Source organism: Phasianus colchicus, chromosome 9, assembly GCF_987193195.1.
Source record: "Phasianus colchicus chromosome 9, bPhaCol1.hap1.1, whole genome shotgun sequence".
Taxonomy (NCBI): Eukaryota; Metazoa; Chordata; class Aves; order Galliformes; family Phasianidae; genus Phasianus; species Phasianus colchicus.
The window spans coordinates 2017664-2030847 of NC_143444.1; the positions used below are offsets into that span (position 1 = coordinate 2017664).

The 13184-nt window shown below is 40.3% G+C and overlaps 1 protein-coding gene across 7 annotated transcripts in view; it reads left to right on the plus strand.

Moving 5' to 3' along the window:
• Positions 1-13184, plus strand: part of SWT1 (SWT1 RNA endoribonuclease homolog) — a 39437-nt gene that overhangs the window by 5942 nt on the left and 20311 nt on the right. For 6 of the 7 annotated variants that reach the window (XM_090145881.1, XM_090145882.1, XM_090145880.1 and 3 more), the window contains 8 exons: positions 625-699; positions 1319-1448; positions 1574-1672; positions 6898-7086; positions 7646-7739; positions 9320-9456; positions 10277-10464; positions 11689-11827. In XM_090145881.1, coding sequence (XP_090002007.1) covers positions 625-699; positions 1319-1448; positions 1574-1672; positions 6898-7086; positions 7646-7739; positions 9320-9456; positions 10277-10464; positions 11689-11827 — 1051 coding nt within the window. The remainder of the gene's footprint in view (positions 1-624; positions 700-1318; positions 1449-1573; positions 1673-6897; positions 7087-7645; positions 7740-9319; positions 9457-10276; positions 10465-11688; positions 11828-13184) is intronic. The other variant, XM_090145883.1, reaches the window with a different exon arrangement.

A 13184-nucleotide genomic window follows, 5' to 3' on the forward strand; every position in this document is an offset into this window, starting at 1 on the left:
CCAGAAAAACTTGCTGGCTGTGATCAGATTCAGTCTTGAGTTCTGATTTGCATTCATCTTTGCATCTCTAATTTACATATCACTTTTATCTTGATTGTCCTTTTTTTTGTTTGTTTGTTGTTTAACATGCCTAGCATTAATTATTAGAGATTTCTTTTTATGTTGTTGTGGTCATTTTGGATATATGCAACATAGTAATTACGTACAGAATCACAGAATTGTTGAGGTTGGGAGGTACCCTGAGATCAGCTTGTCCTGCTCCCTGCTTAAGCAGAGTCATTTAGAGGAGGTTGTCCAAACTGCATCCAGTGCACGCCTGTAAGGACAGCGGTTCCGTACCCCCTCTGGACAACCAGAGTATTTTCTAAAAACAGCTTTTGTAAAAAGACTGTTCTATGTTCTGTTTCTGTTATTATTTGTTTCTTTTGAGTTCTCACTTGCATCTGACTCCTACCAAGTAAGAGAGAATATAAAATTTACCCAAAAGTTAAGTAAATGTACTTATATAATATTAAAGAGCTATATTCTGACTCTTGACAGGAGTTAAAAAACTTGATGCTTTTTTCTCAGTCTTAATTGATATTCTGTGTGTTGGTATGTTGTTGTTTTTAATTCTTCCTGCAGGGCTTTCCATCCCCTCAAAGCAGTGCAATCTTTCCATTGCCTCAAGGTTGTGAATACTTAGAAGGTGACCAAGAGGTTAGTAATGCTTTCACTTAACACTTGTTAGTTGGTGTTAATAATTCGTGGCATTGAGGTTGTGCAGTTAGTAGTTCCATGGCTTTTCCTAGTATTTTGCATTGCTGGTCTAAGATCTGTATGATCTAAATACTTGGAACCTTTTTTTCAAATACTAAACAAACTTGCTGAAGTAGTAATCAGCTTTGAGATAGGAAGATTGCCTTCTTTTTACTCTCTGCAACACCAGGGGCCTTCATGCTTGCTTGCATACTCATATTTCAACCTCTTATGTTCCAGTAGGAGGAGAGACATTTTTTTTGAGAAACATCTGGCAGGTTACTTGCAGACTATTTAGCGAAAAATGGAAGAAAAGTTTCAGATACTAGGCAGAAAGGTTTCTCAGAACAAAGATTTCTTGGCTGCGTTTTGGATGTCTCTTTGTGGACCTCTTATACAGGAGATTAGGCAAAAGATACTCATAGCTTTACACTTTCTGTACCAACTTAATTTTTTTTTTGTCTTTCAGTTTTAGTCAGCTAAACAAAGTAATTAATGCAAAAGTAAATTTTTTGAAACAATTCAAAAGTAATTTCTTACCCATAATTGATTTCAGAAGTGCAAATATTTTTTATTGTAGATGCAGATAGTTGAGGATTTGCATGTTGCTCGTATTGAAAAGAGGATGGCCCAATCTGTAGTACAGACCTGTGGAGAACTGACAAGTATGGAAATAGATCTTCCAGAACAGGATTTAAATATTTCTGCTGGTATGTCATGATCTTGTGTTTTTTGGTGGTACAAGCATCTGGTTATTAAAATCAGTTAATGCCCTGTGTAGAGAGCAGACAACTGATTTTCTAAGAATAATAACTGCTATTATTCTTTTTGCCAGAGACTTCTTCCGGTCTGAACATACTAGTGGTGATTGACACAAATATAATGATTAGTCATCTTGAGTTTGTCAAGTCCCTGAAATCTGAGGATATACCAGGTATGTGAATACATGGTGATCAACAAGAATTTTTGGGAAAAACAGATATAAGAATTTCAGGCTGCATGAAACAAACAGCAACAACAAAAAAAACATCTAAGCTTAAAAAGATAGTAGGTTTCATATGAGCCAGGAGGCTCTCACTTACAATGCTCGTTCTCTGAACTCAAATAGGCTTCTTAAGAAAAGTTCAGTTATTAAGTAAAGCCTACTATGCTTATACCTATGCACTTAAATTCTTGGTAAATATGTCTTCAAAGAATCATAGAGTGACTTGGAAAAAACATTAAAGCCCATCCAGTTCCACTCCCCCTGCTGTGGGCTTGTTGCCATCTACCAGATCAGGCTGCTGAGGGACCCTTCCAACCTCTTGAATGCCTCCAGGTAGGGGGCACCCACAGCTTCTCTGGGCATCCTGTGACAAGCCTCACTGCCCTCTGAGTAAAGAATTTCCCTTTTACATCTAACCTAAATCTCCTCGCACTTAGTTTTAAATCATTCCCCTTTGTCCTGATGCTGTCTGCCCACATAAAAAGTTGATCTCCCTCCTGTAACTCCCCTCAAGTATTGGATGGTCAAGGTTGAGGGGTCATAGAGTCACAGAATGGCCTGGGTTGAAAAGGACCACAATGATCATCTAGTTCCAACTCCCCTGCTATGTGCAGGGTCGCCAACCAGCAGACCAGGCTGCCCAGAGCCACATCCAGTCTGGCCTTGAATGCCTCCAGGGATGGGGCATCCACAGCCTCCTTGGGCAACCTGCTCCAGAGTGTCTGTATGAAAAACTTCCTCCTATCTACTTCCTCCTAATATCTAACCTAAACCTCTCCTGTCTTAGTTTAAAACCATTCCCCCTTGTCCTATCACTATACACCCTCATAAACGGCCATTCCCCCTCCTGTTTATACGCTCCCTTCAAGTACTGGAAGGCCATAATGAGGTCTCCCTGGAGCCTTCTTTTCTCCAAGCTAAACAAGCCCGGTTCCCTCGACCTTTCTTCATAGGAAAGGTGCTTCAGCCCTCTGATCATCTTAGTGCCCTCCTCTGGACCTGCTCCAAGAGCTCCACGTCCTTCCTCTGTTGGGGGCCCCAGGCCTGGACACAGGACTGCAGATGGGGCCTTCACAAGAGCCGAGTAGAGGGGGACAATCACCTCCCTCTCCATACTGGCCACCCCTCTTTAATGCTGCCCAGAACACAGTTGACCTTCCAAGCTGCAAGCACACTGCTGGCTCATGTCCAGTTTCTTGTCCACCAGGACCACCAAGTCCTTCTCCACAGGGCTGCTCTCAAGGAGATATTCCCCCAGTTTGTATAAATTCTCGGGATTGCCCCGACCCAGTGCAGCACCGTGCACTTGGCCTTATTGAACCTCATTAGGTTTTCATTTCTCTAGCCTGTCCAGGTCCCTCTGGATGGCTTCCCTTCCTTCCAACGTATTAACTGCACCACTCAGCTTGGTGTCATCTGTAAATATGCTGAGGGTGCACTCGATGCCATCGTCTGTTATTGATGAAGATGTTGAAGAGCACCGGTCCCAAGACAAACCCCTGAGGGACACCGCTTGTGACCAGTCTGCACCGTCACAGAACCATTGATCACAGCCCTTTGGCTGTGTCCAGCCAGCCAATTCCTAATCCATTGAGCAGTCCATCCTTCAAATCCACACCTCTCCAATTTAGAGAGAAGGATGTGGTGACTGACCATATCAAAGGCCTTGCAGAAGTCCAGGTAGATGACATCCACCGCCATTCCCCATTGACCAGTGCCATCACTCCATCATAGAAGGCCACCAGATTGGTCAGGTATGATCTGCCCTTGGTGCAGCCATGCTGGCTTCTCCAATCACCTCTTTATCTCATATGTGCCTTTAGATAGCTTCTAGGAGGATCTGCTCCATGATCTTCACAGGCATAGAAGTGAGATTCACTGACCTGTAGTTCCCCTGATCTTCCTTCTCCTTTTGTTAAAGATGGGAGTAATGTTTCCCTTTTTCGAGACACCGGGGACTTCACCAGACAGCCATGATTTTTAAATATGATAGAGAGCATCTCAGCAACCACATCAGCCATCTCTCTCAAAACCCTAGGCTGGATATCATCCGGCCCCGTGGACTTATACACATTCAGTTTCATGAGGAGAACTCAGACCGTTACAGTGGGACAGAACCCACACCCTCCCCTAGAGCTCAGGATCCTGGCGGATGTGGGAAGCCTGATCACCCGTGAAGATTGAGGCAAAGCACTCATTGAATACCTCGCTTTTTCTATGTCTGAGGAAGCCAGCTCCCATTAACTTTCATCACAGGGGGAACACTCTCCTTGGCCTGTTTCCTTCTGCCCAGGTACCTGTAGAACCCCTTCTTGTTATCTTTCACATCCCTCGCCAAGTTCAGCTCCACCTGTGCCTTGGCTTTCCTAACTCTATCTCTACACACATGGACAACAGCCCTGTATTCCTCCCAGACTACACAACCCTGCTTCCACTTTCTGTACATTTCCCTCTTTTCTCTCAGTTTAAGCTGCAGGTCCTTGCACAGCCACCGTGGTTGCCTGCCTCCCCTGCTTGATTTCTTCTGTTGAGGATGGAGAGCCGTTGTGCTCTCAGAAGGGTGTCCTTAAAGAGCTGCCAGCTCTGCTCTGTGCCCATGCCCTTAAGGACAGTTTCCCAGGGGATCCCACTCAGCAGTTCCTCGAGCAGCTGGAAGTTTGCTATCCTCACGCACAGGGTCCTAGCTCTGCTTTTTGCCAGGCCTGTATTCTTCAAGATCACAAACTCCACCAAGGCATGGTTGCTGCAGCCCAGGCTGCCTCCAGTCTTAACCTCTCTGATGCTCTCCTCTGCGTTAGTGAGCACCAGGTCCAGTAAGGCTTCACCTTGGTTTGGTCGATCTATTTCCTGGACCAGGAAGTTGTCCTTGACAGACTGCAGGAATCTTCTGGATTGTCTGCCACTCGCTGTGCTGCTATCCCAACATATATCCGGGTGGTTCAAATCCCCCATCAGGACAAGAGTCCATGAGCGTGACACCTTCTGCAGTTGAAGCAAGAGGGTCTTGTCAACAGGCTTCTTCTGATCAGGTGGGCTTGCAGCAGACCCCAACCACTAGATGCCCCTTACTAGATCGATCCTTGATTTTTACCCACAAGCTCTCGACCTGATCATGGCTGTTCGTCAGACACAGCTCTTGGCAATCGATCCACTTCCTAACAGAGAGGGCAACTCTGCCACCCCTCCTACCCTGTCTGTCCCTTCTGAAAAGCCTGTAGTCCTCAATCAGGGTATTCCAATCACGGGATTCATCCTACCATGTTTCTGTGATAGCAATTAGGTCATATTTTCCCAACTGTGCCATGGTTTCTAGCTCCTCCTGTTTATTTCCCATGCTGTGCACAGAGCCTTGTAGCTGTTCTGTAAGGGCACCTGGGAAGATGGGACAGGCTGAGGGGCAGTCTGTTTGTTGCTCCCGACAGAGACGTGTTTGCATCCCTTGCTGTCTTTGAGTTGCCCCTTCCCACCTGGTCCCTGGAGTCTCTTCTCCAGGCTGAACAAGCCCAGCAGCTCCCTAGTCCTATCATAGGAGAGGTACTCCATCCTCCCAAACATCTCTCTGCTCTTCTGGTCTCACACCAACAGCCCTGTGTCTTTCCTGAGCCGGGGGCCCTGGACCTGTATGCAGTACTCCTGTCGGGCCTCTGAAGAGTGGGGTAGGGGGTTTCAATCACTTTATGTTGCCCTCCTGGCCACCCCTCTTTTGATACAGCCCAGGAAATGGTTGTATGATGTAACAATAATTAATGATGATGTAATTCACCATGCGAGCTTCGTGCCTTGCATTCATGTCAAACTTTTTGTCTACCAGAATCCACAAGTCCTCTGCAAGGCTGCTCTCAGTGAATTCTTCTCCCTGTCTGTACACACATCTGGGATTCCTTGGACTTGGACTTATGAAGGTTCACATGAGCTTGTCTGGATCTCTTTAAATGGCATCCTTTTCTTCTGTCTTAGCACTCAGTTCAGTCTGTGAATTTGCTGAGGATGCATTCCATCCCACTTTCAAGGTTATTGATATTCTGAGAGAAACATTGAAACATTTAATCCATTACTAGTGGTCACGATGATTTACTGTTAGCAGAATTAGGATTGTGCTTATTAGTTCTTGTTAGACATATTTGGAAACTGTAAGAATAATTGTGGTGGTTTGATTCATTTAGATAATGAATGCAGGTATTCCAGCCGTGTGGAAAATAATATTAGTAAGAGACCAAGTAATTTCCAAGAGTGTCAGACTGTCTATCTGTCAAGATAGGAACTGTGTTTTGTAAACTGGTTTTGTAAACTGGCTGACTTAAATGCATTGTTTTTAAATTTTGCAATTAAACACTGGACCAATTGTGCAAAATGTTTAGAAGATTGCAGACTACTACCTATTTGCTACAAAGCAGGTGGATGCTAGTGCATATCTTAAAAATTGCATTCTTACTACGTGAATGAGAAGGCAGATAATTAAGTATTTGTGGTAGGTGGACCAAGAAAGCAGTTATGAAATCTCTGAATTACCGTTATTCCATTTATAATATTTATAATGTATTCCATTTATAATGCATTTGTAATAGTTTTGAAGTTGAAGCCATACTTAGATACAAATAAAAGTACAGTCCAGCAGCCATTCTTCCTGTTCCTTGCTTATGAATGTTGGTTGACATTTAGCACAACCCACTGCTCCTTTTATTTACTGATTGGTTTTGCACAGTGACTGCTGTGGGTCCTCCAGTGTTTTTAGCCTGTTCTTTTCAGCTGCTGTTACCTTGCTCTAAAGTATTACAGTGAGTATGTGACAGACATTGTAAGTGTTTTATAATATTGCTACCCACTGCTGTCAGTATACTTTCTTGATTAAATTTTTTTATTCTTTTTGTTTGTCTGGTAGTTTTTGTTTGTTTGTTTGTTTGTTTTTTGTTTTTTACATGTAACCCACGTACTTTTAGTTTGAGGTTTAATGAAAGAGGGAGCTTGGTTGATTTCACTGGTTAGTTTTTAATGCTAGGTATTTCTTGAGCACTAAATATGAAAACTATTAGTTAAAAACAAATAAAACATACAAACAAAAAAACAACAACAAAAAGCATGAGCTTATATAAACAAAGTGTTTGAAATAAAATTTAATTGTGGGACTTCAGTTGGCCTTACAAAATGTCTTTTTTTTGGCCTTTTTTTCGTTGTAGGGGTTGGCAAACTTTCCTTGATTATTCCTTGGGTTGTTTTACAAGAGTTGGACAACTTGAAGAAGGGGAAGATGTTAGTGCATGTTCGACAGAAGGCTGTTCCTGCAGTCCAGTTCATCTGTGCGTGTCTCAAAAATCAGGATCCAAAACTGTGGGGGCAATCCATGCAACTTGCTTCACAAAAAATATGTAAGACATGCAGTCAGTTTGGTTTGAAGTACTTAATCCTAATGTGAACTTCTGCACTAAATTTGTAATTTAATATGGTTTTCACTCTGACTTTGCAGTTTGCTAATTAAAACTTGCTAAGTGTTTACAGGAGTCTTCAGAGCATATCCTATAGCTATAGTATGCAAATGTTCACTGTTTTATCAATTATTTCTCACTTTAAACTGCATCTATTAAGTTGCTATGTGGATAATTACTTAATGAAAATTCATCTTTACTTTTTTTTTTTAATCTACAAGCTAAGGATCTGTTTTATGCTTTTGTTTTTGAGTCCATTGTCATAGAATCTAACATGCTTAGAAGTTCGTGCAGGGCTCACTGGATGTTTTCTGTCTCAGTGGTGGTGTTCTTTGAAAGGAGCAGAACCTGGGAATTCAAAGCTCAGATCTGGCTTTGAGTACATCACTCTGTCCTTGCCTATGGAGTGCTGCATTTAAAAATAGTATCGTGACTGCAATGAAGTATTTCTTCTGCTTAGTTGTTTCTATACATGTCAGCACTGCTTTAACTAAATTTGCAGATGGCCTGAGTGATGAGAACAATGATGATCGTGTTTTACAGTGTTGTCTGCAGTACCAGAGCCTCTTTCCTCAAGCTGTTGTTATACTGTGCACGTGAGTTTCTGGGTGTTTCTCAAGCTCTTAAGAGATTTAAGGTAGTCTTATGCCAGATACAGCATTTTCAAATCATATCTTAAAATGAAGAGCTGCTTCTGGAATAAGCTTCTGAGAAGCACTTGCTCCCTTAGAAGCTGCTGTAGAAGGGTACAGTAAAACATGAAGATTGTAGCTGTAATTGCCTTCAAGAGCACAAGGCCTGAAGTAAAGTTTATTCAATTTTAAAGCTTTTGAAAGATTAACTCAAATTTTCAAAGTCTTACTCAAATTTGTAACAAATATATTGGAATTATGAGATTAAAAAATCTATTTTTATTAATGAGTGAGATCCAGTTAGCTGCCGAGGTGGGTTTGCCTCTGGGTTGGGGAGGGTGATAAACACCATTGCAATTTATCTTAGAAAGAGAGAAGAGGGAGACAGATCCACTTCTGTGCTTCTTCTATGATGGTGAGTTTCTAGAATTGATTTGTGGTTTGGATACAAATGATGTGAAGCTAATTTTTTAAAAGAGTAGTATTCCTAGACCATAAACAGTTTGGTTTGTTTCAGGAAATAAAGTTGATTACCTACATGTCAGTTGGTTTGTGTAAGTTGATGTGTTAGACTGGGCTGTTGCTGAAAACACTGTTTCATAGAATGATAGAATGGTTTGTGTTGGAAGGGACCTTTAAGACCATCTTGTTCCAGCCCCCTGCTATAAACAGGGATGCCTCCCATAGCCCAGGTTGCTCACAGCCCCATCCAGCCTGGCCTTGAATGCCTCCAGGGAGATGGCATCCACAAGCTCTCTGGGCAACCTGTTCCAGTGTCTCACCACCCTCACAGTAAAGACTTTCTTCCTAATATCTAGTCTAAATCTATTTCCAGTTTAAAGGTTTTTCCCCTCATTTTGTTGCTACATGCGCTTGTAAAAAGTCCCTCCCCAGCTTTCCTGCAGGCCCCTTCAGGTACTGGAAGGCCACTATAATGTCCCCTCAGAGCCTTCTCTTCTCTAGACTGAACAGCAGCCCCAGCTCTCTCAACCTTTAGAATTCTCTGAGTAAAGAACAGAAGGTGTTGCTGATGACCTTAAAAGTGCTTTTCATCTGAAAATGCCTTTATCAGTATAAGCAATGGGAATTTGTAAGAGAGTAACAGAGCCGAAGTTTGTAGCAGTTGTGCTAGGGTATATGTGCCTCAAGGTGGTATCTATGAATATAACTCAGCCAGCAGTTTATGGAAAATGGGCCTGTATTATATCAGTGTAATAAGGTATGAGTGTCTTCAAATCATAGCCTTATCTGCATTCTAAGATCATAGCAGCTAAGCATCACTACTGCAGTACTTGTGGTTTTGCTTTTCTTAAAGGAAGCTCAGAGCCTGACAAATACTCTTTCAGAGTAGCTAGTTCAGTTCTTTTTCTGATATTTTTTTTTTCTGAACTGATTCTAACCTTGTAAAAAGGTATACTTTCTTATATACAGAAGATCACAAAATAAGCTTATAGGATTCAAATCTTTCAGTGCTTTATTCATAACTTATTACTTAATACAAAGTATTGTCAGTTTTATGTCAAAAATTAATTCTCTTTTCCTAGAGATGACAAAAATTTATGCAATAAAGCTATTGTGTGTGAGGTCAAGGCACTCTGTAAAGTGGATTTGGTTACTGCTCTACTGAATCTGAATGTAAACAAGCATCTGAACTGCCTGGAACTACAGCAGTCAAAATGTGGTAAGTTTGTTTAACATGTGCATAAACATACACTGGCTTTTGAGACCTACTGATCAGCGTAGGAGAGGGAAAACAGTTATATAGCCTCAATTTTTATAATTTGAATCCTCGGTGTTTGTTTTGGATAGGTTTTCTGTTTTCAAAGGTAAGCAGTTTCCTGAAAGTTTGAGACCTTTATTAAAAAATGTGTCTCTTACAATGTGAGGAAATTCACATGGCATCTTTTCATTTTACAGAAAAACAAAACAAAACACAGCATGAATTACCTTTGTTTACAGTCCTTTAAACTGTGTCCTACGTTAGAGGATTCAAAACCGATGTTTCCAGTTGAAGCAGTTTGGGTCCTATTCTTGCTTAGTTGTAAAGCCTTTATACTGAGCTCATCCTTTTCATTTTCTAGCAATAACTTTACATGCATCCCAACCAGTAGGGCTAGATTCTTAGGTTACTTGTTAATGTTTCAAAAGATGCAAATACAGCTTGCAATGGTAAGCAGTGATCTTCTCATACTTGCTGATAGCTCCACTGCCTGTATTTAATCTGAGGTATTTAAGAAAAAATAAGTGATAACACAAATGAATAATACTCTGGGGAAATTAGATTGTCTTGTTTAGTTGCTCATAAATAAAAATATCCACAGTACAAGTGAGTATAACTAGAAATGCATGAAATCTGATTAAATGTACCTTATCTGCTTTGTACACAGTGTAAAGTGCAGTCTGTCTTTTATTTACAGGAACAAGTCATTTGTATACTATCAACCTATATCAGCTATAGAAGCTGTTGCAATTAGTATCTTTTATTGCTGTTGGCTTTACAGATAGAGAATTCCAGAAAACAAAAGAAAGCGATGCTCATCTTACTTTCCAGAAAACAGAAAGAAGTGATACTCATCTTACTTCTCAATTTCCGAATATAATTCCAGATCTTGAAAAGAATTTAGGAGAAGCTTTGTCTTGTATTTTGGAGACTGAAATGAAAATTGTATTTGGAAACCTATGGATGGAGGTAGTTTCATATGTCGTCTTTCTTGGTATTTCAAGTATTAAGAGATTTAATACTTCAGTGATTTCAGTACCTATGCTAAACTAAACAGCTAAGTCTTCTAATTTATAAAGGTAACAGTCTGCTTAACATGAGTGTTTAATTTTACAATTTCATTTTATGACAAGATGACTCTATTTGACCAGTAATTCCTGCAGTAATAATAATATGGTAATAGAAATTCTGGCTATGTGGCTGTGCAGTGTGAATTTTCCAAACTCTTTGTATTAATTTCATTGCACTTAGACTTTTCTAAGTGTGGTTAAATCACTGAATTGTAAATATATCCTTCAATAAAATATTCCATCACATTTTATATAATTTATATAATATATATAATATTTTATACAACGTTACACTTGTTGAAAGCATTTGTCTCCCATCAGAGTGCTTTTATATACCATGTGAGTATAATTATTTACACATTACTTTGCAGATACAGAATTACAGGGATGTTAACCTCCAAGCACTCGCTTTTTCAAAAGTACTGTTAGTATAAAATAAGTACTCAGGTACAATACATTTTTAAATTACACACTGCTTTGGTACAGACTTCATTTTATAGCTGGTGAGGGTTAGTCAGACGTTTAAATTTATTGTGCATATGCCTCTGTGATCTTAAAAAAATTGTTTGCATGGGATGATTACTGGATGGAGTTTTGATTAGTTGCTAAGTAATTAGGCATTTACAATTAGCTTGACTGATTCCTGTCAACATCTTTCCAAATTCTGGTTTCACTTCATAATAATAAATTACAATTTAATTGTAGTATGCACATAATAGACACAGCTATGAAAAGTGTGCTTATTCTTACTAAAAAAAATTGGAAGGATAATTGTAGATAATCAGAGGCATATTTACTGTTGTTCTGGCTTTTGTACATAGGTAATGCATTAAGAGATTACTCAGGGGTGTTTTGAATATTTGAGAAGAGAAGAATGAGAAATCATGCAAATGTTGGAGGGTTATTATTGTACACTGGATGCTTCTTCATGGACATCTTTGCCTATCCAGTGATATTGCTGAATCAAAATTTTTAAATAGATAACTTTGTTTGGTTTGTTAAATCTGAATATAACTTTATTTTTGAGGAATCATTGGAATTCTGCTTCAGCAAGTACAAATAACATTATTGAAGAACAGAACTGGACATGTCTGTTTGACTTTTGAATTGTGTTGTCTTTCAGATACTATATTTGAAGCCACCATGGACGTTAGCAAACTTACTGCAGTGCTACAAAAAGCACTGGGTGGCTGTTTTTGGTTATGTTGTGCCAAGGAGCTTACTTGCAACTATTGAATTTCTCTATAAACACTTCTGTACAGGTAAGAATCTCTAAGAAATTTAATTTTCAGTTACAGAAGTAGTCTTAGCTGGTGTATGGGAACTGCTGAGTCACGGCCTGAACCTCTGATTGATCACCTGAGGCGAGCAATGAGTCAGCCACGGGAGCACAGGTGAAGGCAGTTCACCTGTGCTGCTGGAAGGGATGGAGTCTGGCTGCACCTCTCCTATACCCATTTAAGAACTGACTACCAGTGGGGAAGATCTCTTCTGGAGATCCACTCTGCTGCAGTTTCATAAGTGAGCCCAGGATATGGGTAAGCATCCTATCTATTCTCTTTTTGGTATTATAACCTGCTTTGCCTAACTCTCTTGTTTATTTCATAATTATAACATCTTAATATTCATTGATTATATACTTGGTGAGCCAGGCAGGCCAAGCATACTAAAATTTACATCGTGTCCTTTCTTTGGAATTTCTGTAAATGGGTCAGAGGGGAGAACGCTACCCCCCCTAGATAAAATGATTCTAGAGCAGATCCCAGGATTTGTGGGATCTCCCTATTATGAAATAGCAGTTATCATTGAAAAACGGGGTCTCCTATGTGTTTTGGGAAACATCTTCCCATATCGCATGGCAGATTGCTTTCAGGGACTTGGCAAAGATATATTGATCATGAAAGAAAGACAATTAGCTGCCTCCACAGTGGCATGGCTACTATTAAATGCTTTAAATCATGCTGTAATGAGGAATAATACTTCAGAGAATGAAAATGAACTTTTGAAAGACTGTATTGAAAAGTTGGAGCAAGAACTTGGCAAATTAACTGGGAAGAAACCAATTCTGCGTCTTCCAATAGTTTGAGTTCATAACATTTCAATAGACAATAACCAGATTCCTGAATCAACAGACTTTGTTGATCAGGAAAATAAAAAAAAACAAAGTAGATCTCAAATCTCTGATTTTGACAGATCCGCTAGAAGTCCGTCCTGTTATAACTCAGAAAACAAAAGAAGTACAGGACAGACTGGCAGAGGGGTGCCGCCTGATCAGTAGCCCCCTGCCCAGATTCACTTGCATGTAACAGCCTGACTGTACATGGCAACAGAGTTGATGGATTTAGTACAGCGATTTAGGCAGGAACCTAGAGAAAGTGTGCCAGCTTGGTTATCAAGACTGTGGGATTCTGGGGCAGAAAGTGTTTTGGTGGACAGCCCGGAAATAGCCAACTTGGCCACCATGACTGTCCTCCTGCTCTCAGGCAGAGGTTATATGCGGGTCATCAATATCTTGATGAAAACCATTCTATAATAGAATGGTTAATGGCGGCCTGCCGTATGGTATGGCCCAATAAATCCGATATACCTCTACATACAGGAATGTGGTCCTCCATGGAG